General features: G+C 34.5%; 1 protein-coding gene across 1 annotated transcript in view; it reads left to right on the plus strand.

Moving 5' to 3' along the window:
• CNTN5 (contactin 5) overlaps nt 1-20,183 on the plus strand; it is a 688,982-nt gene extending 668,799 nt beyond the window's left edge. Inside the window, exons 21-25 of the mRNA XM_082775391.1 lie at nt 7,122-7,231; nt 16,398-16,584; nt 17,083-17,195; nt 18,700-18,868; nt 20,054-20,183. Coding sequence (XP_082631517.1) covers nt 7,122-7,231; nt 16,398-16,584; nt 17,083-17,195; nt 18,700-18,868; nt 20,054-20,157 — 683 coding nt within the window. The 3' untranslated portion in view covers nt 20,158-20,183. The remainder of the gene's footprint in view (nt 1-7,121; nt 7,232-16,397; nt 16,585-17,082; nt 17,196-18,699; nt 18,869-20,053) is intronic.
• The last annotated feature ends 5,516 nt before the right edge of the window (nt 20,184-25,699 follow it).

Here is a 25,699-nt window from a genome sequence, read left to right on the forward strand (position 1 = left end):
TATAGTCTTGTTTTGGTGAATAATTACAGCATTATAGAAAAAAAAAATAATCTTAATATATAACAATTGAACTAGTTATTAAATAGCAAGAAGCTATTAAAGAAAATGTAAATAACATTTGAGACTAGAAATTAAAGAATTTTGGAATGTCTCCATGTCAGAGGTGTAAAATCTACCAGAAATTTATAAAGGAAAAAATAGTACATTTCTAGGGCAGTACAGTGCACCTCAGGATTTACAGGATATTCAGAATAAGTAAAGACCATACATAATGCCTGGACATAATACAAGTCCACATAGTGGTGGACTTGGTAGTGTTAATTGATGAACTTGATGATCTTTAGGATCTTTTCCAAACTAAATATAAACTTGAAAACATATTCTCATATCATCATAAATAAGATGATATAGGCAGGATAGCTAACAAGAATGTAGGAGCCTGTAAATTGTTACTTCTGTAATGAAAAATTTTGGTATTGCCAATTGCTCAGAAATTCAATTTTCTAATTCAAACAAAAGACTTTACCATTGAACAGTACCAGCAATTAAATTTAATCAGTTTTTCTATTAATGACTGCAATTGATGGTTAAAGTTAGCCCTTTTAATACGCTCAAGGCTTTGGGGTAAGACCTTTTCCATCCCAAACTAATAAAAAGACGGCAAAAATATTTTTAACAAGAAAAAATATTTCTACATTAATGCAAAAAATGTACCTTTATCAGCACACTTACAAAAGCACAATGACAATATACTGTAAGCTTCAAATCAAATCAAGAAGAAAGAGTAATTAAAGAGGTAGATGTAAGAGTAATCAGGCATGGGAACAAGTTGCCCCAGGAAGTAGTGGAGTCACCATTTGTGGGGGTGTTCAAGGAAAGGTTGGATCTGGTGGACATGAAAGGTGGACATGGTTCCGTGGGTGATGATTGGACCAGGTGATCTTGAAGGTCTTTTTCAACCATAATGATTCTATGATTCTATGATTCTACTCTAAATGAAAATTATATACAATATAGAATAAATAAATAAATGAATAAATGAATAAATAAGATTTTTGTGAAACATAGATGATGCATTAATTTGAAAAAAATAATTTACTTGATAAAGGCTAGCAGATTTCAAATTTTGGATTTCAATACAAGCATTCATATGGAGTGAAATAGTTCTTTAACTAGGCTGAAGACACAAAATGATACAAAAGCTGTAGAGTATGAAACCGGATAAGAAGCAATGATGGACAAAGGTACTTGAAAGGAAAATACTGTGCTGGAAAGCTACTGACATAATTTCTTAAAGATCAGTCTTAGATCATATATAATGCATATATATAATGTATATTCATAATGCTAACAGAAGAGCATGGTTAATATAATGCTGTTACTATAACTTTGTGATATACTGTCAAAACAAAAAGAGATCTGAACAATACAGAGCTAAATGTGAATTAGAGAACACAAGTAAAAGAAACGCAAATGACATGCAAATGTATGCAACAAGCATAGTAACAAGCCTTTCCAACAAAATGGGGTCCTAATGGTTGGAATCTGTACTAAAGAAAGGCACATATGCTTTAATTCATATCTGGGCACAATTCTGATAAAACTATCACAACATTTTGCTAAAATCTTATTCTTGTTCTTGTTGCTTACTCTCAACTAAGAAGTCAGGATAGTGAAACTAGAGAGCTTCTTTTGCTTGTCCAAGTGAAAAAGGCAGAGTTGGGATGCTATCTTGAATTTGGGGAAAAATATTAGGCATAGTGAAGAGCTTTGAAACATAAAGGACAATAATGGTACGTCCTTTTTAGCAACCTAAACATCCCAGGCATTCTTTATGCCTGAAGCCAACTGACCAGAAAGGGTTCACAACATACTTGAACACTGCCACCCCCAGCACAACATGCCTGCATTTAAATACCTCCCAGGAACCATTCCTAGGTAGGCATACTTTCTAGACGGCCAGAGTTAATACTTCAGAGTTAATTGGCCAGAGTTAATACTTCATCACTGACCATGCAAACAACTTACCACTACAGAAAAATGTATGTCCGTGCTCAAGCTGGTGCCTTTCTCTGTCTCCGGTTAGCTTAAGAGTATAGATGTAGCCTATCAGCACAGGAATAAATAGGAATTAGAAAATATGTAGTAAAGAAATTGGTGAAAATATACAAGTACATAGAAATAGGTTTCTGGGAGAAAGAGGGAACACAACTGGTTTCAGGATGAATTAGGTCTTCTATAAAGGTGTTTTTAACATGGTTGCCACATCGGGAGATACATAATTCATTCACTTAGTTTCAGTACCTTTCTCCTTCAGATATTATCTTCATAAAAATTAAAGTTTTATAATTTCGATAAATAGTGAATATTACTAAAAACTTCTAGATATGAAAAAGAGAGACCTGAGCAGTACCAGCTAAAGCCTGAACACTCTGAGTCTTGCTGTGCTTGCTAAAAACCTCCTGAGGGACCCCAGATGCACTTCTGTAATACATACAAGATGCAATGATACTGCACAAAGTTTTGTTCTTGCTTTGTACGGATTTGCACTAATTCACTAAGCCAATAGAGAACCAATCTTCTCAGTTATCTGAAAGACAAATGGCCATATAACAGCCCTTGCAGTTTTGTTCCTTCATAACTTGAATGAGTTTTGCATCAGGCCAGATAGTGGTTGATATGACATTGAACAAGACATTGCAGACTGAAGGATTGTTCTTGTTAGGTCCATCTCCCCTTGCTATTCATCCTAATCCCTTATTTAAATACATAAATAAATTACCCTTTCCTTTTCATTTAGAAGAAAGAATATGTAATTACACTTTTTTAAATACTCCACTTCTCTGATTAAAATCTTACACTCATGAACCAAAGTCCTGTAGATCATTTCACAGTTAAAGCTGAGCTCCTTGGAGTTTAGGTGAACCTGAATATTAATAAGTTGTCATATTAGCTGTAAACTGCAGTGGGTTATTTCCTGCTTCTGCCAGCTGATCCATAGGGATTAGATCCTCTAAAAATTCATCTAGAGCTGTCTTCACTGATTTTTTAAAGAACGACGTCAAACCCTGGTATGTAAGAGTTTATTAAGCATTCATTTGTTTAATGCCACTGGCTCCCTTGAGAAGTTAGATGTACAAGTAATGCTATAGGTATATCCCTTCTTTATGGGCTGTGGACATTCTACTGCGTGATAAAGCCAGGCTATTCCATGGAGAAAGGAAAGTCTTGAAGGAATGGGTTTCAGAAGCTTTGCCTGACAAGTAAGAATACTTCTACACTAGTAAACAAAGGAGGGCCTGGACAGAGCTCAGCACTGCAGGCCTGATCACTGCTTCATTGCTAGCTCATTTCCTGGGCCTTGTGGTTTGTCCCTCCTTTAAAGTCTTCTGCAAATACATTGGTCAGAGAGAAGCTGGACACAGAAAGGACATGAGAAAAAGTGAGAAGTCCAAGGGTCTGTCCATGGAATGATTAGTTCATTTGATTTTTGGTGTTTTGGAAATCAGCTGTTTAAACTCAAGTATCTGGGCTTGTGTTTCCTCTTCTGATGACATCTTTTTCCCTTTGTAGCACAAGATGCTGGATGCAGTGTTACCCTGCAGGCAACCATGCCATCACAGATCTGGTGGAGTCCCCCAGACATGGACACACATCCATCAGTATGAGGGGTGGAGCTGAGCATAACATCTCTTAGCTTTTCTCAGGAATGAAAACTGGAGATGCCTTGATTTGGAAGATCCTGTGGCTGTTTCCAGCAAGATAGCAAATAATTCCACTTTCTTTACCTACAGGATAACACAAGAGGGCCTCTTCCTTGTCATTTTCCTTTTGATAGATCTCTTTTGTGGTGTTTTGTTGTTGTTTTGTTTTATTTTTCCACAGAAGGGAATCAACTCAGTCACAGATCCTTGGAAGACTTAAAGCCTTAACTATGTGGAACTGCCTGGGCTAATAATGCAATTACACAGGCCAGCGCTCGTAGCTTAAAATGAGAGCTCAGATTCTGAATTTAGGGAAGTGTGTAAAAATCTTTCTTGGAGTCAAAATGAAAAGCAAACATATATTATGTGATTGGACAAGGAGTCCGACAGAGGCTTTATTCCATAAAAGGTTTAAAACAGAATTAAATGTAATTACATTTAATAAAGAGCTCCTTGGACTTGTTTAAGTTAGATCAAATGAAAATATTTAAGGATGAATATTTCAGAAAAAATAGACCAGTTTCTGGTGGGAAACAGAGAAAAGACAAGGAGAGCTGGTAACTAATTCTTTTTCTCCTATCTGCCAGTATCAAAATTCAGGATTCCTTCTTTGAATGTCAGATCTTTGCAATCAGTGTAATTCTTTGTTCTGCTTTATTATGGTCATCCCAAAGCCTTGCAGACTGAACATGTTTCCTTACAGTATGACTATGGCACACGGAAAGACAATGTTTCGTGCATACTTCACACAGCCTTCTGAGAAGTTACCACACTGCATCTTTAATTTGACTAGGAAGTATTACAAGGACCATTAAAGATGTTTGCTTTTTTTTTTTTTTTTTTTTTTTTAAAAAAAAAAAAACAAATAGATTTAGCATGATGACAAGATATTAAGAACAGAATATGATTACAACATCAGTGACCATTATGGAAAACCTAATGAACCTCTCAAACTTATGTTTTAGACACACAGAATAAAGCATGACATTGGACTGAACCACAGAATGTATCATATCACCAGAAATTATATGGTCCTCATCCTATCTGAATCCATAAAAAAACGTTATTTCATCTCCATAAACTTTCAGACAGTCATAACAACTTATTCATAAACGTAAGAATATAGTGAATAATTTCTGGATATGTAAGAAATACATTTTCTTCACATTAAAAACAAAAACAAACAAACAAACAAAACTATTTCTACTCCATTTGTTGAAAACAATTTCAAAAAATATCAGGAAATGCCCTGTGTTTCTATTCTAAACAATACATAAACCACCCCTAGTGAATGTTATGAAGAGGAAATGGTTTCTACATTTATAGAAAATGTAAAAGCTGCCAACCAACATTTTGTGTACATCACAAATTATTTATCCCACTGCAATCTTTTCTGACAACAAGGTAATTGCTTCAATAGTACAAAAGCTAGAAAATAGCTTTTGCCACACAAATCTTAGTAGTACATAAAATAGAATGCAGGGCGTAACTGAAGAACAGAAAATCATATTATGAGGAATATACTTCTTCATAGCACAATTCTTTCAGTATTGAATTCAGAGGATCATTTTACTTATTATTTTTGGTTGTTTTTTGTTATTACTATTATTCTTTTTTTTACCTGAAAAGTTCCATGTAAATTAGTAATTCTCATTGTTGGAGAATACCATTTTGCATCACAGCAGAAATGCTTCTTTTCTCTAAATGTAAATAAAGAAGGAGATGAAAAAGAGCTGCAAACATTAAAAATCTGACATCAAAAAAAGATGAAAAATCTGTACAAGCCATGTCAGAGAAAAGGTATAGGGCAGCAATGGCAGGACAACCCCTGCAACATGATCAGAGAAAAGAGGGTAGCTAATGAGTCAAAACTGATATTAGACATCTTAGTAAAGCAGTTTGATCACTGGAAAAATGTGTAATTTTAACTCAGGCTGTTCCATAAGAAATTCCTTTCCTGTAACACTGTTAAATGAACCCCCAAAACACATTTTTTAGAAAGTCCTTTGATGTGCCTCCCCATAACATAAAAGCCAGGACCTCTGCCTGCCCTTCAGGAGTAGATTAATGCATTAGAAATATAACGAGAAACATTAGGCCAAGGAATAAATTGCAGTCTCTGCTACTGCAGGAGAAAAGTGAATCCATCTTTTTGCTGAGCAAGTAAGCTACACCGGAATGGTGTAGCTAGATAAATGAAGTTACTGTGCGCTTTGCTGTCTGTGTTCAAGCTTTGTCTCTACATCTTATCTTAAGCAATTTTTCAGTAATATTTAGGCAATAAAGTGGAGGATCCAAAATATTTCCTTCACTCAGGTCTTGGTTTGATATGTGGCATTTTTTGGATCCTCCATTCCCAGTGCACTAAATGCGGATATATATTTATGCTATGGTCCAACGACCTACCTTGGCATATCCTCTCTACATTTTCCCAATAATTACATCCCCAATAACTTTCCAATCATTGAAGGAAGTTGGACCTCTATATCTTCACTGATACAGAGGTTCACTGATATCAAAATACTAATTAAAACATGCTTGTGGCAACACTATTGGGCAGCCCTAACCCTCTGATGTGCACCCTGGCCATTTCCCAACTGCATCCAAGGACGTCCACCTCAGTGGGATGGCAGCCCTGGGCTATAGGTCCTCTGGTCTGGTCTCCATCAGGAGACTAGGACTGCAGAGTGTCCTATGAGTAGCATTGAGATACAAATACAGTCATAGGACCAGCAGTAACAATACAGGTAATGAGAGGTACGTATCTAGGTCTTAACACCTTCTTTAGAAAAGCATGCATCTTAGGTCTAAATTGTAATTGCTTCACAGCTGAGAGTAATGCCCCAAACAATGGTGCTTGTGACTTCAAGGACATGATAACACAGCCTTTAAAAGATCTTTTACTTAACATTTCACTGCAGCTCTGGGTATTGCTTCTTTCTTGATATAGCCCCAGAGCAGGATTGACTGAGAACCCTAGTTAGGTATCATTCATTCTGAGCTGACAAAAAGGCACTAAAAAGCCAGGAAGAGAATGAACGCTCCATTTACTTCTGAAGTTAAGATGATCAAGGGGTATGAAAGGTGTATGTGGGGTGGGGGGAAAGAGGGAGAGGGAGGGAGAGTCATTTACTAATATAAAAGATTTTCAAAAAAAAAAATCGTAAGAGATTCTGTCACAGTTTGCTGTGCCCGTCATCAGTGATAAGATATTGATATAGCATGACACAAATAAAGAAGTACAACAATAATAATCTCTTCATCTTTTTCAGTTTTTCATGTTCCCTATAAGTGTCATACCTTCTTGTGAGTATTAAGGTAGAATAAAGGAAGTAAATGACAGTTTCAGATGGAGTGTTTTTGATAAATACAAGTTGTTACAGTGGAGGTTTATTGTTTCAATTTTTCTTAATACAGAACCCACTGCTGCTCCTATTGATGTCAAAGCTACGAGTTTGTCTGTATCAGAGATTCTTGTTGCGTGGAAACATATTAAAGAAAGTCTAGGAAGACCACAGGGATTTGAGGTATGAACACAGAATATCATAATGAGAAGTCTTGTTGCTTTTGCTAGCATTGCGTTCTGTTAAAATGTGAAGTAGTGAAACTTCAATAGAAATTATACTCATTTTAGCATACATACGACCAGCTGTAGAACAATGGTCAGAGCTGTAGCACTGGCACATCTTTTATTTATTAGTGCTTGAAAACTGTTCAACACCACTTCTTATACCATCTTTTTGACACTTCAAAAAGAACTGAAAGAACTGCAAGTGACCTAGCATGCCTCTTTCACAGGCTGGGGAAGATTAGGTATTGACTGTTTCCAGCTCAAAGTGACCAGTTCAAACTTGTTATTTACTGAGAGCAACCAACATACAGAAAAGAAACAGCCTCTTCCACCCATGTGCTCTCATCCAGCAGTGGCTGAGGAACATCTGCTGGGCAGCCTATAAAAGGTCGGATGTCAGGAAAGGAAGCAGTAGCAGTGCTGTCCACAGACAAAGCTCTGCTTAGAGACAGCCCTTCATGAGCAGGAACATGGAACCAGCACAGGAAATGGACCTTCTTGCACTTTTAGATCCAGTTGTAGCATCAAATCCAGTTTAAGATCCAAACCTCCAGGAACTAAACCTATCTTTTGGGGACAGCACGACCCATGCTGACCTTGAGGTTCAAACTGTGCTGCTGCTCAAGTTATAACTTAGCTAGACTCAATTTAATGATTTGGCATTTCAGGTTATTTGACCCATTTCAGTCATTTTGAGAGTGCATGCTCTTTCCTGCCTGTCTGCAGTAACAAAGAGGGGAAACAGGTATATCTGAGGCAGATACCAATGCTACGAATACCTGAAGACAAATAAGATGAATCCAAAAATAAGTTACAGGATATAAATCAATATAAGTAATAACAGTGATTAATATTATTAATATCAAAGAATATGCATCTTGAATATTTTCTTGTATAAATTGCCAGTATTTCATATAGCACCCGAAACTCAACTCCTGTAAAGATTTATTTATTTTTTTTTAACTTGAAGAAAATTATATTTACCTCCAGAAAGCCCTTAAAAATTATTATCAAGAAAAACTCTGAGCTATAATTTTTTACACCCTTCATGTGCTCGTTATTAATGTTTGGTAAAAGCAAGATAGATCCATTATTGACTAAGATTCATCTGACTTATGTTCAAAAGTAAATGATGTTCCCTGTTCAAAGGTTCTGTAGAAGAATAACTTAAGGCCTGTATTTGTACTTTCAGCCTGCATAAAGGCTGTTTGAAACTGGGGGAAAAAAAAAAAAAAAAAAAAAAAAAAAAAAAAAAAAAACTTCTGAGACTTTTATGCTTTAACATGGCCCTCATTTCAGCAGATTAGCCAAGTACCTGCTTAATTTGATTTCCTTGATCCAGATTAGGCATGAATTCAAATTCAAGCAATTCAAATAGAATATTTTAAAATAAGGCATGCCCTTGGGTTTTCTTTAGTAATAAGTAGTAGTAATGTAATCTCTTACATCTTCTACCATGACTCTTTGAGTCCTCTTCCTGTAAACCATGATCCAAATGCTTAGATCTCCCCAGGACTAGATCACCCCAGGACTATTATATTTAGTTCTCATAAAACTTCTTTGGCGCAGTGTTATAGTGCCAGCCTCATCCACCTGAGATCTGCACTAATGAAAACTGAGACTCCTGGCAGCAAAGCCCATGCTCACCCACACCCTCCTCTGCAGTCTGCTCTCTGCAGACTTCAGTTTTAACATTTGTGTCCTGTGACCTACTAGCACACAATTTCTCCTCAGCAGAATGTCCAGGCAAGTGCTGGGGTCTGGCAGCCATCACCAATGGCCTTTTGGAGGAAAAGCAGGTGCTCCACCAGAGCAACCACACTCTCCAGCACAGCCTTTGGCTGGACAGCCATGTCCAGGACGGCATATTTACCCCACGTTTTAGACACAGTTAGTTTACTTTTTCTTCTACCTGATTTGCTGTAGCTTCTTGGTACTTAGCTACTCCTGTATTGCTCCCTAGTGCAGTCTGTTCAGGTGGTCACCACAGAACCCACTCACTCATCTTGGTCTCTCACTTCTCTGAGTCTCCTTCCCATACACATCTCCATGCTGAACTCTGCAACCTCTCTGTCAGTTCTCTCTCATTGTACTTTAGCCTGACTGTTCCCTTACGTTAAACATATTTTTACCCCTTTGCACATGGCTCACTTCAAGCAGCAAAACTGATATCTAACCATTTACCTTTAAGACTGTTATATAAAAAAGAGAACAAAATTATATCCAATAGAGATGATATTCACCTTGGAAATGTTGTCCCTCTCCACACTGAAGTGTTCCACTTGCTACTAACCTCAGTCTTCAATTTCCAGGCCAGTCTTTTATCTTCTAAAATAACTTATTCACTGTACTGTCTTTTTCTCTTCAAAAAGATGGTTTTTGTTTGTTTGTTTTTTTTTTGTTACTCCCTCTCACACATCTTGATGTCTTTTAAATTGCACCTACAATTTCACTCTTATGCTCATTCCATCGATCACATCGATTCTCAAAATGTTCTATTAGCTTTGTCTTACATCATTTTAAAATAAAAACACAGATTTTCTTTTTCAAGTGAAAATGATTTCTCTAGAAATTTATTCTTTCATAACTTGAATGTATTTTGTTTTTACCTACGTGCCACAAAGCAGTTCTCTTAGCTTTACAGATGCATCCTAATATTAGATGTCTGTGACAATCAGTGGACTCTCCATACCAGAAGTGGTCTTCCTGTCCTGGAAAGCACTTAGACCTGCAGACCGCAGCATACTCTGATGCCAACTGTACCACTCAATTGCTGCTTCTCTCATGGACTTCTTAGGAATTAATTTGGAAATTATTATTGATATAGCAGTAATTAACATTGAACTTTATTAATAATTTGGCTCCTCACTGTACTGTACACCAATTTTAGGAATCTAACATGAATATTACAGAGTAAATATTTCAAGGAAAGGATCTGCAGTGGACAGAACACAAAAATGAAACTAAAAATATGTTGCTGCTCCTTTCTACTTATCTCCATGAGGGAATTAGAGTCTTCTTCAGAGGCTATTGCAGGATTTTTTTTAACTTTTCCATCTTTGTTCATTTAGCCAGAATTTCTTTGCTCACCTTCTGACAGAGGAATATTTAAGGGAGTAGTGTTTGCTCTTTTTTGTCCTCATACCCAGAAAGAAAAAAAAAATATGATCAGAGCAACCCTTACTCAATAAACAGAAGAATAAATGTTACTCCCCTGAATGATACAGCAAGACAGAATGAAATCCTAGGGTGATAGTGCTTGATTGTTCAGTTCTGTTTTGGGGAAGGATAGCCTCAAAAAGGATATGATAACTGAAAGGATCAGTTAGTCAGTACATTAGACTAGCCACTTAGGAATTGTAAGTCCACGCTATAAGTCTAATTTTGCTAGACTCACAGCATCTCTTTAAACCATTTCCTCAGCACAAAACTCATCCTGTACAGTGGGACACTGGGATCCTGTACAGTGGGACACCGTAGCTAAACCCTAAAAAAAAAAAAAAAAAATCTTTTTTTTTTTTTTTTTTGCTTCTATAAATACTAATTTAATTTAAAAGCTGATTTTGAAATTTTTGTCATATGTAGTGTAGAACACAGCCTGTAGTGTTCCATTAATCCATAAATAGCAAGTAATGAATGTACAAAAATCCAGTGACTTTGAAAAAAATAAAAAAATTAAAAAAAATATTTCTCTTTTCTTAACAATTATCTTCCAGTGTAGAATTGTTGTGGACCACGGGTAAAATGTTCAATTCAAATGTTGCTGAGCCTTATGCAAAACAATCTGATTTGCCATTCTATTTTCATGTTTCAATTTGTATTCTGCCTGTGGTTACCACAGCTGTGACAACCACCTACCTGCTCATCAAATTTCCTGGCCTTTAGCTAGTATTATGGAAGGGGGGGAGTGTTTCCTAGCATTTGAATGCTTGGGCTCTAAGCAACAAAAGTGACAGAATATTTACTACATACAGACAAGTTCACAGTGACCCAGTTTCACTCCAGCCCTCTTTGTACTTTGTACTAAGGAGTAATGAAAGGCAAAGTAACTTGTCCAATTGCACATTGTCATCCCTGAAAGGCAGTGTTAACTGTTATGTCACATGAGTTTTATGCAAGGTTTGCTGTACTCATTTGCATCTTCCAAAGCACATATTATTCCTGACTTTGGTACAGATTTGTCAGCTGTCCACCTGACCTTACTAAATACATGTATGTGCCAGCTACACTCGGATAAAGTAGAAGTAGCTTGAAAACTTTGTCAGAATGATAGAAAAATATAGTGTGTAGTTAACACTTATTGTTTAGAATCCATAACCTGAAGGTTATAAAATCTATTTAAACCTTAGGCAATATTTTCTTTGTCACTCACTGTGGGTAGGGAAAGGAAAGGGAAAGAATTACTAGCTGGAAGAACAGATATGTTTTATTTTCTTCATTCTTTTCCAGCTAATACTTAAATATAGATCACAAAGCTCACGTCTTTGCCTTTGGAATTCCCCTGAGAGGTAGGAGCTTGACTAAAATAATCAATAGATAAACTTGAAACCAAAATGTATAAAGAAAATAAAAGAAAAAAAGAAAAAGAAAGAAAGAAAATCTTGAACATCGTTTTCCAAGAGGATTATTTCATATAACATGTTTACATCATATTTCTTTTCAAAGAGAAATATCCATTTTTTGTTTTGTTTTGTTTTTGTTTGTTTGTTTGTTTGTTTTGTTGTTGTTGTTGTTGTTCCTTAGGCATTATTTGTCTGTTTTTACAATGGAACAGAAAATTGCATGTACGTGGTACTGAAATCTTTTTCTAAATTTACTGAAGTATTTCTCAAGGTTATTTAGAAAGGATACATCAGTGATTCTACCAGAGGCTAGTAAAGCAAGACAGAAAAAAAGAGGAATTAGTTTCATCAGACTGAATATCGATTTATCAGACTTTGCTTTCTGAATGAATGAATTTTCCCAAACATGCAATAAACAAACAAATACTTTTAAACATTAGTCAATTTAGCATTCAAAGTTACTCATATGCAGATTCAAACCAAACTAAAATCCTGAAGACTATAAACATTTGTCACAGCAGTCCTTAATGTATGGATCACACTCCAGATTTCTCATGATGGTCTCAAGAGAGACATGTTCTTTATTAATGTCTGTAGAAAATACTTTTCTACAAGACTGCTTGTTTTCTATTACCAAACATCAGAAACCTAAAAAGTATTGCTGTTTTCATAGGAAAATATGACTAGATATTTGATAATACCCCTTGAGGTTGAGGTACGATATTGGTCTTCATCCTATTTATATGCAGGAACATGTGGGAGAAGAGAATACCTGAAAAAAAAAAAAAAAAAAAAAAAAAAAAAAGAGAAGGAGGATGCCAGCTACTCCTGAGAAGACCCTAAAACCTAGGAGTAATGAACAGTGTTTTCTTTCGCCTTTTCAGTCAGCAAACATTTAGGTGAGAGGGAAGCAACTGAGATTGACTGAACTTTTTGCAGGAACTCATCATCTTGTTCTGAAGGACAATCACATCAATATTTTGAAGTGATACAAAAAAACAGCAACAGATGATACAAAAGCATTACTTCTGTCCTAAGTGCTTGGTTCTACCATTGTTTTTGTGCTGGTGCTAACATTTACATTGCACAGTATGCAAGTTGAAGGAGCTAATAAGTTTGCTGCTAATGATAATAAAAAGGTTTTATGCAATGTGGCAATGTGGCTTTTATTTATTTTTTTTTTTTTTCATTTTTTCCCCAGGGCTATCAGCAGTTCTTTCAGTTCACTTTTCTTTCCTTCTCCCTTAGCACTTTCTGTATTCTGAGATTTCTTCAAGTTCATTTTCAGTTACAGCGGTACTGTTGGAGTTGATAGTCAGAGAGACCAAAAAGGTTTGTGTGTGTTGTCCAGCCTGTAACAAACACTCCTATTCATCTTCAGGTTGTTATTTGAAATGCCTAATTTGGAGCTTAAATTCTCTGGTCAACAGAAGAAGTATCTAGACAGTAACTCCTTGCTAAATTTAGAGAAGATAGCCTGCAGTTAGGTTAAATGAATTTATAACAAAATGGTATTATGCTTACCTTAGAAACCAATTGGGGAAAAAATGTAATATTATTTTAGATACCTTTAAACCTAAAACTTTAAAGAAGTTGTCTGCAAGTATTACAGGTTCAAAAATTGGAAGATTAAAGAATTTTTAATACGTTAATTTACTTTTAAGGATTGTTTAATCAATTATCAATATGGACAAAGCAGAAGACTGTTCCTGCATCTTCTCTAGTCAGTTGTTTAATCATTATTGTTTTCTCTCCAGCATGAAGAGCTGGGTTTCTGGGAACCAGACATAAGCATTTTCTAATCTTTTTATACATGATAAACAACATAAAGTACAGCAAAATTTTAAAATCTTACAAACAATAATGTATTAAACAGACCAAATGTGTTCTTTTTCCCCTTTTTTTCTTTATTTTTTTTAAACAGCCTAATCTTTTGTGATTTATGCTTTATGTTATATCAATATTCAAATGTAGCATTAATGGAAATTTATTCTAAGAGTGGTAAATCACCTTTCACAGGTACAAATTCAGGCTGCAGAAAATAACAAGGTTTTTTTTTGTTGTTTTGTTTGTTTGTTTTAATGCACATATAGGTATAAATAAACAAACCTTCTGTTTTCTGTAACATGCATCGCTTTTAAAGATCAGCAGTATCTTCACCTCTGTATAAATCAACATAAACTGCCTTGCCTTAGCCAGCCTTAGTCAACAATCATTAGGTTTTTTGTTTTGTTTTGTTTTGTTTGTAATCACTTTTCCCTTTAGTTCTCTTAGCCATCAACAAATGGATGCATACATGAAGAGTTAAAGAGAGAAGCATATTTTGAGATCAAAGTCCAAACTCACCTGGCAAAACTTTAAGGAGAATTTTAAAAGCAGGGACCAAACATTTAAGGCTTTGAAGTAAGGAAGAAACTGAAATAGAAGCATTGCCAAATTGCATTTCATGCTTTTGCTCATTAATACAATATAATCATTCCCCAAAGAAAACCCCTTTGCCAAGGGGCAATGCTTTTGTCATGTAGTGCTTCTGAAGTAGCTATTTTTGCAGACTTAACATATCAAAATACAATTAGTTTTAATGCCATATAAGCAGTGCTGGAGAGCGTCAATATTTGGAAATCATGTTTTAACAACAACAACAACAAAAGCTTCAATGCAAAACCTGGGGGCTCTCTACTGTCTTGTACATTACATTCACTTGGGATATTCACCTGTGAATAAGTTACCACAACAGGAGCTACTGAGATGCTTCTAATTTTGGCTTTCTTAGAATAAGGATTTCACTACTTCAGTTACATTTCCACACCTGCCTCTGTCCACCTGTGTAAACTTGGGCAAGTCACTTTTCCTTTCTGACCATTTCTCTGTTGGATCCTCAGCAGAATTGATTAACTGGATGTTAGGGTCTCCAGGACATACTCCCTCTCACTATCCATTCATATACTGATTAATGCTATGTCACTCTCAACCTGCAGTGTCAAGTTTGTAAATATGTATTAGAAGTAAAATTGATTAATCCAACTGCCTAGCAGTTAGAGGTTCATGCCTACCATGTGAATGAATGATTGTTTATTCTTTTTTCCCTCCAAGAAAGATGTTACTACAGATACCAACAGTATTAGTCAAGCATTCAGATAGTGAAATACCTCAGTGAATCATATTTAAAGAACTTGTAAATACAGCTAAAATTGCTATCTGATCTGTAACTCAGCTAAGAATTAATATAAAAGGTACATGACAACTAAAGGAGTTAAAGGATTTTTAGTTGGCTCAGATACACCCTCCATCAAAGATAACAGAGTCACTTTACTCAAATGAAGATATGAATTCAAATGTACAAATTTGCAGCCAGATCTTTCTATATATATATATTTTTTAATGACAGACCTATAAAAGGCCGACATTGTACTCATTGGTCTTATTTTCCTATGAATCCCTTAGTGTTTTGAGTTCACCATTTTTTTGGTATACTTTCTCAAGAGTGCTGTATTGTCCATGACCTTTTTCTCAGAGGAAAAGTTACCCAGATATAACATGAATAACTTATTACGAAGTAACCAACTTCATCAAAAAGGTCAAAATGTGGAATAAATGCAAGTAGATCGCATAATGAAAAACAGTAAGCTGAATGCAGCTGTTTCTATGGCATATTGGTAACATCTTCCGTTAGGGAGAGTAGTGCAATATGACAATTACTTTTCTTGAGTAGGTCACCTAGAAACATTAGTGAGAGACAGTACTGCTTTTTTTCTTTCTTGTCTTTTTTTTTTTTTTCCCCCAGTTATGACCTGAAAACATCTGTTGTCTGCAGAAAGAAACTGGTCAAATTTTTAGCTCAGCACTATAACCTCTTTTCATGTAATATATTTTATGATAAATTCAGCACAGATACAAGAAATATGGACTAAGAAACACCAAATATTATTTAGGTTTGCTATGTCTGAAAAGAAAGGGCAGATACATACTATCAAAATTACTTTCACAGGAAACTTGTTTATATCCAAGAACTAAAACAGAATCCACTTCCTTCTTTCTCCTCAGACAAGATTTTTCAGATCAACACAATATCTCAGCAGTTATTCTGTCATTTCCTATTCAGTGCACTGATAAGAAACGTTATGTCTCTGAGCAGTACAGGGCCAGGAAGTGAATATTACTCATGCCACTTTTTAACCGATGTGGTCAGAACTTTCCAGGTGAAGGTAGATATTTCTAGTCACCTACAAGTGGCTGAACTCACCTCGAATTCTCTGAAATACTTTTGACTTTCTGCCAGAACTCATCCCCTACTTATTGGTCTTGCAAGTCACATCTTTTCATGCCAGTACACAGCAACTAGATATTCTTTAGGTAATACTATGATATTCTGATTCTCACTATTTTGCAGGACTGAGTATTTTTTGGATCTGAGGTTAGACTACAGTTCCCATGTGTTTATCAGGGTCTGATGATCACACAACAGGCAAGACTGGCAAAGAAACCTACCACAGGATAGCTTGTAAAGGTAGAGCTTCCAAAACACCTATATTAATCCTTCCTTTGATCACTCATTTGCAGGTTGGTTACTGGAAGGACATGGAGCAGGAAGAAGCAGCAGAAAAGGTCAAAACTGAGGGAAATGAATCATCTGTCCTCCTGACAGGGTTAGAAGGAAATACATTATATCACCTAACTGTGAGGGCATACAATGCTGCTGGGTATGGACCACCTAGCACCACTGTGCGTGTAACAACCAAGAAATCACGTAAGTGATCTCAGTAACTTTACTCAAAATGAGAAGTCAAGAAGCAAATTCTGCCCTCTTTGATGTCCCTTTAATAAGATCATACAGTAATCAGGAATTATATATAGTTTTGATTCATGGCTTTGCTTTGATGCATACATGTGAATTCTTATTATTTTGCATTCATAATAAAGATTATTTTCCCAGAAAGTAACACCTTTTTGACAAAGAAAATTAAGATAAAACCATTCAAGTTCATAAATTCTGTAAAGTCTATATGTTGGGTTGCATCAACTGACCACAATCTATTAAAGGAGCATCAACTCACCACAACCACAATCTATTAAAGGATAATTCTGGTGGGAAGAAAAAAAAAAATCTCTACTTAGAGTTGGAAGCCTGCTAACACACGTAGTTGAAAATTTATTAAAAGATTTACATACTTTTGATTTTAAAGGTGATTTTAAAGGAAGTATCTACAAATATATTTATGTACATGCTGTTATTTTTTTTTCCCAGCTCCCAGTCAAGCACCAAGTAATATTATGTGGATACAGGATGGCTCTCAAGTTTCTCTTGGGTGGGAGCCAGTTAGACCTCTAGCTAATGAATCTGATGTAATGGGATACAAGGTCAGTGACTTCCCTTCACACACCTTACTCTCTTCTAAACAACTACTCCTCTTTCCTGTTTGCCTTTTTTCTCTTTGCTGTTTTCCTTTATAAGTATGCTGTATGTATTATCTGCAATAAGATTTCACTATAAAATGCAATAAATAAAAATGAAATGTGCAAATATTTTTTGTGTTGTGACTTTCAGCTAGTGATTATAGACTGAGTAAGCTCAATCTGAGGGGATCAGTTCATCATATAAGGCTGAGAAGTGGCTATTAATAAGGCCAGCCTGCAATGAAATTCCTACTAACACTTCAGTTTGACTGTGTTTACAGTAAGATTTAAAGAAATGATGAAGAATGACACATCTTACAATGACTTTAATATTTTCATGGAGCAGAAAAACACAAATACTTAGGTTGGTTTGTTTGTTTTAATTATGTTGGTGATTTTTCAACAATCGATGATGGTAATATCTAGCATTTAAAGTTTTGAAGTTCTAAAAAGCAAAATCCAGATTAACTCTTAAAAAACAAATCATAAAAAGCAGTGGAATTCACCTAAATCTTTTAAATCAAAATAATGTTTTATGTATTTTTAGTGAGGTTTTTATGGGTGTCTTGAAGCATATATAAGATCGTTTCTCTCTAGACTATGATCTCTCTGATACAACAGAAAATATCACCAAGGACATGTAAATTGATTCAAAATAAGCCAGAAACTGCTTTAAACTTCATCAGGATCATTGAGATTCTGAAAAAACATGGAGTGACTACTTTGGTTTTTTACACCTCTCAGACCTTTTCAATTTTGTCTGGGAACAGAAACTCTTATGCAGGAATACCAAACAGACAGCAATGTACATGCTTGTATTCCTTCCACTTGGCATAAGCATGTACAGCAGATGCAGGGTTAGATCTGAGCTATTCACTGTTATTTAGCCAGCTAAAGTAAACACAGTTAAGGACTTTATTTAGGGCATTTTCATTATGTTTGAAGCTGGATTCTTTCAACAAAAGTGTGAATATCCATATGAATTTGGGGACAAGAATATATGCAAATGAAACCCAACATGCTTTTCAAAGAATGTTTGTCACTTGGAAAAAAAAAAAAAAAAAATAAAATAAAATAAAATAAAATAAAATAAAATAAAATAAAATAAAATAAAATAAAATAAAATAAAATAAAATAAAATAAAATAAAATAAAGTGTAACACCTAATGATGGAGAGGGCAAACCCTATATCATTGCTTGGATCCTATTCAATGTCTTTTCACATTCATTAATTGCCAGTATACTTTGCTGCTACTGTTTTGAAGCCATTTGGGATGGGAGGAGGGGAATAGGGAAGGGAGATGTAAAAGCGGGTGACTGTTCAAATGTCACATCCAGAAATTGTCACATACAGAAGTCCTTAATGAAAGCATGAAACAACTGTTTCAGTGGCTGTGTTATCTACACAAAATGTCTGGAACATATCTTGCATGGTCACTATGACCACCATCTACTTTTTTGACCATAGGTATTATTTAGGCAAGAAGGACAGAGCAACAGTCAAGTTATAGAAACACAGAAAACTTCTGCAGTGGTACTTCTTCCTGATGTTGGTGTCTACATTATTGAGGTCTGTGCGGTCAGTGAAGGAGGTGACGGGACCACTAGTCCCCAGATCAGAGTTCCATCTTTTGTAGGTAAGGCTACACTTACATGTGGAAGAGTGGCAATTACAGCAATGTGCAAAAATTATTAACTCTATTACTCTCTATCTGAAAAAAAAAATAAATAAATAAAATAAAAAAATAGTTCTCACATTTCTCTATTAGACAAAATCATTAACTGAAACATTTAGTTCCTATGTTGTAACATAGATATCTAATGCCATTTGAGATTCTCAAGAGTATCTGATGCATCTGTATGGGGCTAATGAAAAAATCATAGGATTTACAGGAAACCCAGAACTGGTATGATCCAGAACTTAAAGGACACACACGTCACTCTGGACCACCAGCTGGAGGTGTAACATCTAATACACCTAAAACAGCATCAGGTATCTGCATTTAGGTAGCTGAATCCTATGTGTGTGCCCATGTTAGAATAAGCTGTGTTTTTCTTAGGTTCCACTGACTTGATTACGTAAGACTATTACAGTATTAATTTAATCACGCAGTAACCGATGACACCTAGCTTCTATTTCCTCAGTTAAAGCAATATGTTAAAAGAATTTCAAGTAACAATGTTACACAGTTAAGAAAGAGATCTAAGGATTAGTGGGAAAGATAAAAATAATTATATTATCTGTTGCCAAAGAAAACAAGGTATATTAATTCTAATTTTTTAATAACACCTTAAAAATGTACTAAACATTGCTTGTCCATACGGAGTACTGTACAAAAGATATAGGCTTGAAACTTCAATCTACACCTAAAATTTCTACTCTAAGTAAGGCACTGTGCTATGATCTAAAATGTCACCAGACTATAGGGCAAAAGACCTGGACAAACATCAAGATAAAGGATTAAATTTCACTCTTTCTTCCAGAAAGAACATTTATGATTGTGCACTTTCTGCAGCCTAATACTTTATGAGGATTAAAGCATAAAACTTACCTATCCTTTTGGAATTTCCTATTTTTTTACAGACTGAATATGAGGATTCAGAATGTGAGTTTCTGTAGATATCATCATAAAATCGCCAATATCTTTATGTCTGTGTAGGGATCCTAACCTGGGATTGCAGTTCTCTCAAGCTAATGCCTTCCCAAAATTAGGCTTTTGCTGAGCATTAAAGGATAACATTTTTAGCCAAAATTTAGTACCTAAATGTTCTGAGAATTGTTTGCATTGTTTCTTCTTTAGTTATTTCACTTTTTATTTCAGGAGGGAAAGTAACGAGTTCTCAAACCACCTTACATGTGTTCTCTACTTCCTCGTCCTCTGTAACATTGCTTTTGGCACTGATGGTTCCTTCAACTTCATGGTGAAGACTGAAGATTTCATTGTTGTTATTTGTTTGCTTTAGCTTGATGACACCAAGGAATGGAGTTTTATGTCCATGGATTAACAGGAAAGCCAAGCTAATGCTTAAAGACCCATAGAAATACCTGTGGTGCACTTAGAGGAATGTTGAAGAAAGTCAAAAATTCATCAGGTTTTTTTTTCTCTTCAGTTTTTGTAAAAATCCTCTGGGGAGGGAGCTCTTCTTGGTCCAAAAATATGCAGATTGTATGTAATAAACTTTTGTAAGCAAATGTAATTTCTGTCAAATGTACTTTACTTTTTTAATATGTTCAATTTTGGTAACCCCAGTCATGTATCATTAGGTGTTTAAACAGTGGTGTCTAGTACAGTACATCTGTTTGGGTTAAAAAATAAATAAATAAACATTTTTAACTAGAGAACAAAGTTTGATATAGCTTTGTCTTAAGATTTCTTGCATCCCCTACAGCTGGCTGTTCCTATTGACAAGACAGCGAGACAGAAAAAAATATAATTAAAATATGTATCCCATTGCAAGAGTACAGAGAAATTATTCTTAAAATATATAATATATATTAAATTAGAAAAAGAAAATCATCAATAAAATACTAGACAGTACACTTTAAAAGTGACAAAATGGAGGAGAAAAGAAGACATTTATTTTATTTCTAGGTAACCTGATCATAATTAAACACAAAATTTAAAGGAAATAAATACCATTGTTTTTCATCAAATGTTACATGATTTAATGTCAAATGATTCAAATATTTACTTTCAATAGGAAATAAAAAGTCTATTCCTAATGCATATGACAATGAAATTTCCACTGGGCATTTAAACATGATATAGAGAAGGCTGCTAAGTGGACAAATAAAGCAATGCAAGAAGATAAACCTACTTTTTCCAAGCACTTCTCAGTTGTAATTTTTTTTTTCCACTGGGTCCATTTTTAAGTAAGATTCTATACTTCGTATAATTGGAAAGCCAGTTAAAGCATATATGAGAGTATATAACAGAGGGAACATTAACAATTTTTGAAACGTAGTCATTCACACATACAGACTTCTGTAGGATAGGTTTTGGAGAATAGTGTGTCTGAAAAATGGTTTGAAAATTAGCATCATTCCAATTATTTAGTTACCTGGATCTATTTCTATAGCTCACTAGACAGATTTATTCTTATAGGGACTGTACGCTATCAGTTTTAATCCCTGCTTTTTGCTGTACCAAACAAATTTTCACTCAATATACAATCTGGACAACTTTTCTACATTTGAAGATGTTTCCATATATTGGCATCTGAATCAAAATTATCTCCATTGTATATGCTGTGTGTGTTTGTACAGTTATGGAGTGTGTGGTGTTATGAAGGATGGTGTTTTACTACCATGTGTCTAGGTATTGTGCCTAGGATAAACACTCCTTGTCTGGGAAAAATCAAGTCAAAAGAGTTCAAGAGACAAGTTCTAATGGCATAGTTCTTCTAGTTGTCCATCCTTCTAAAAGTTTTGATGCAAATCTGTTTTGGTTCATGTGTTCACTTAATTAATGATATTGTTTTGCCAGCTCACTAGCGAATAATACTTTGTATTTGGATAGTATGCTCTAATGGTGTCCTTTCTTAGCACTTTTAAAATAGTAGCCAAGAAAGCACAATGCTTGGTAGGTAAAAAGCTGACTGATGACTTAATTTGTTTTGAATATTTTACCAGTTGAATTTTTCAGAGATGAATCAACTCAAACCTTTATTATTTTATTCAGGAGAGGTTCAGATTGAATATTAGGAAAAGGTTCTTCACTTGGTGGAACAGGCTCCCTGGGGTAGTAGTCACAGCAGAAAACCTGCTGGAGTTCAAGAAGCATTTCGACAATGCTCGCAGACATATGGTCTAATTTTGGTGTGGTCCAGTGTGGAGACATGAGTTGGACTTTATGATCCTTGTGAATACATTCCAGCTCAGAATATTCTATGATTCTATCATTCTATGATTCTATGATTCCATCATTAAGATTAATATATATATATATATATATATATATATATATATATATATATATATATATATGAAAAAAGTAGGTTTTAAATATACTTAGTCACCATGTTGCTAGCAAAACAATGACAGGATAATGAGCTGAACCCTGACTGTTGTGTAGTTACAAACAGGAGACTTGTCTGTATCTCTGCTTGTGAAAAAGCTTCTGAGATAAAAGAAAGGAAGGTGAAATATACTTTGCTGATAGAACAAATTCAAAGAAATAACTGCCTGTTTTATTTTGCAAAACAACAGCATTGCTATAAACCATCATTTTTCAAAAAGTTAAAGTGAACAAGAATAAAGTGATGAACCAAAAAGTAAAATGGCTATTTTATAAACTAGCTAAGCATAATTTCCTCTATTTTTTTATACTTGCCAATGCAGTTTATTTCAAAGTATTCAAAAAGGCTACTGTCACTGCTGTTGGAAGTTTGGCTAAACAACTATCTGAATACAATAAATGACTATGCTTTTTTAAGAATGAACAAAGAAGAATGAAAGTCTGATAAGGAGATAGAGCTGCATCTAATTATATCTCAATCTCTAGTATAAAGATACAGATAGAAATGATGAACGTCATGCAACGTAGTTGTAATGCAGGGACAAAAAGGGGTATGTTTTATATTCAACATGAACAGAATATGTATTTTGCATCTAAATATATTAATAAACAAGTTTTAAATGTTTAAGTACCTATGTATTACTTATTTGTTACTTTGTAGAAGAGGATGTTTCCTTATCATGACATATTATTTTTTAGTTTCATTGAAGAACTCTTTCCTTTTTTATGTAAAAGATTGTAATAGTGCAGTCTAGAGTCACTTAGGAGGCTGTATTTTTGTATAATACCACAGTACTTGTTTGGAAGAAAATAATTTGAAAGAAACTTTGTTTTGCAGACCAAAAGAAAGATTCTGTCATGGCCCATATTAAAATGTTAGATATATTGTATACAATCTGTATATATACTATATATAATGGTATATACTATGTGGAAGACACAGTAATATAATAGTTCCTGTGTACTGTTCTTGTAATATTAGATCTTTTTAATAAATAAATCTCTTTTTATTGACTTTTATCTTATCTCCTGTCAGCTCCTGAACTGTATTCATGGAAGACAGGGTGACAGAAACATTTTGGATTCCAACAGCAGCAACCTTTTAATTACATGATTTTCAGTAAGAAAATGATGAATCTGAAATAGTGAATGTGGACAATTTTTGCATCTTTCTAATTTCAGATGTATTTTAGATTCCCTGGACAGATATTACTTTCATAATTAAATAACTGAAAGCCACAAGGAAGGCTAGAACTCTTAACATGAAACTAACAAACTGCAAAATATGTCTGTGAATTAGTTTCAGAAATAAAAGCTTTCTGGAATTTTTAAAGATCATGAAAAGATGTGCTTTATAAGGAAGCCACCGGGAAATTCCATTGTATAATGAAGCAGTTTATTGGAATGCTCTGACATGTGTAATATTCCTTCAAATGTCATCAATGGCCAAGCAAACACAAAAGCACAGCATGACCATTTCATGTTCTTTTGAAAAGTGTAGTTGTTTTGTCTTATACTTGAAATATTTTGTGTGAAAAATCACAGGAAAAAAAGCTTTCAAAAATATGCATACCCTGTTGGGGGAAAAATGTAATAATGGATGTCCTAATTATAGCAAATATATATATATATTTTTATAGTTTCATTTTATTTTTTAATAATCCCCTATCGCTTCTTTATGTAATGTATACCTATAGGGGTAAATGACATTGCAACACATTAAGAAGTCAAAAAGCCCATTTTGGAAATAAAAATAGATTGCCACAGTCTCCATTAGAACTGAGACTTCAATTTCAAAATTGGTATTGCTTAAATAGCATAGTATATCAGGACTGCCATTAAATTATTTAAGAATGTCACAGAAAAGTGTAATGACCTGTTTTTGCTGACAAGGAGAACTGTGCATATTGAAAATCCATATCCTATCAGAACTTCTACCAAACCGCAATCCACTCTTGTCTTTTTATGGCCATCATCCCATTTCCTCTGAAGACAAAAGACATTTTCCTTCTTAATTACTTCCTATGTTCTGAAGTAAAACAATGTCAATGACAAGACAAAATGAACAGCCTTTTATTATAATAAGTTAGTTGGCTTTAGGATATTACAAACAGCCTTCCTAAGCTTGCCTACAAACAGGTTGCTTCCAAAAAAAAAAAAAAAAGAGAAAAAACACAGGACTGGGTTTGCTCTGTTTTTTCTTTCAATTCCAGTAAAGACAGACCTCAGCACCAATTTTACTTTTGTTATGGCACAATTTTTTAATACTTTAAACAAGATAATGAGAGTGTATTTATATTAAAGACTCACAAACCTAGGAGAAAAGTCAATGGGAAATTGTACATGAGCAATTTCAATATTCACAGTACTTATTAGAATAGTCAGTTGCTTAAGCAAACTGGCACATATATTTAGCTGTTGTTTCTTATGCTCCTTTTCTGCTGTCAGATTATTAACTAAGCAGCCCAGCTCATACCAACTCATATAAAAATCCTACCTAGAACTGATAAAGAAATGTGTGATGCCTCTTTGTTCATTTGCTCATCTTTTACTATGATGAAACAGAGAACCACCAAAATATATATATATATTTTTTTTTTTTATTATTATTTTTTTTTTTTTTAAACTTCCCCCCACCCTCCCACCCACACTTTTAGGCCCAAACTCATCATTTCTAAAAATTATGGGGAACAAAAAAAATATTCCTAAAAGGTAAAAGATACAAGTTATAAAAATGAACAGCAAAGGCAGACACTATACATATGTTAATCACCAATGAACATATTCAGCATATTTTGATTTTCATACAGAAAATAAGATAGGAAATTGCATCAATTTCCTTTCAGAAAAGAAAGCATGAATAAAAAGCAAAATATCCGAAGCATATCTGGTTCAAAACTTTAGCAAGTAAATTTTACTTCTTTATATTTTTTATTATTTTAAAACTTTACCACTTGCAGTGATTGACTCAGAAATCAAGCCTGAAATCAATTGCCTAGTTTTCTGTACCTCAATCCCATATTTTTGTGCAATATACACACCAAAATCTACGATTATTTTGGAGAATCACTCTAGGTGATAACATTTGTTCAGGTTACGAAGTTTCACATGTGCTTTGGATGAAAAAAAAAAAAAATGTTCACACACTCACTCTGCTTTGACTATAAGATTATAATACATGGGCTGTCAGATGTATCAGTGGAAGTATAAACCTGGTATTTGTTCTTTTTAACTTGGAAAAAAAAAAGCCAATTATTTAAGTTTTTGGAAAACAGAAATCCAACAAAGATCTGGAAGTTTTCAAGGGCACTAAGATGCACAAATTCATTCTCAGTAGACTGAATTACATCCAATGCTGGTTTCATCCGGATCCAGACTGAATTCCTGAATCAAGACAAGTTATTCAATGATGTAGTTTAACTCAGCAAAACAGCCTGGGAGGAGGGAAGG

Source organism: Aythya marila (genome assembly GCF_965140915.1).
Source record: "Aythya marila genome assembly, chromosome: 1".
Taxonomy (NCBI): Eukaryota; Metazoa; Chordata; class Aves; order Anseriformes; family Anatidae; genus Aythya; species Aythya marila.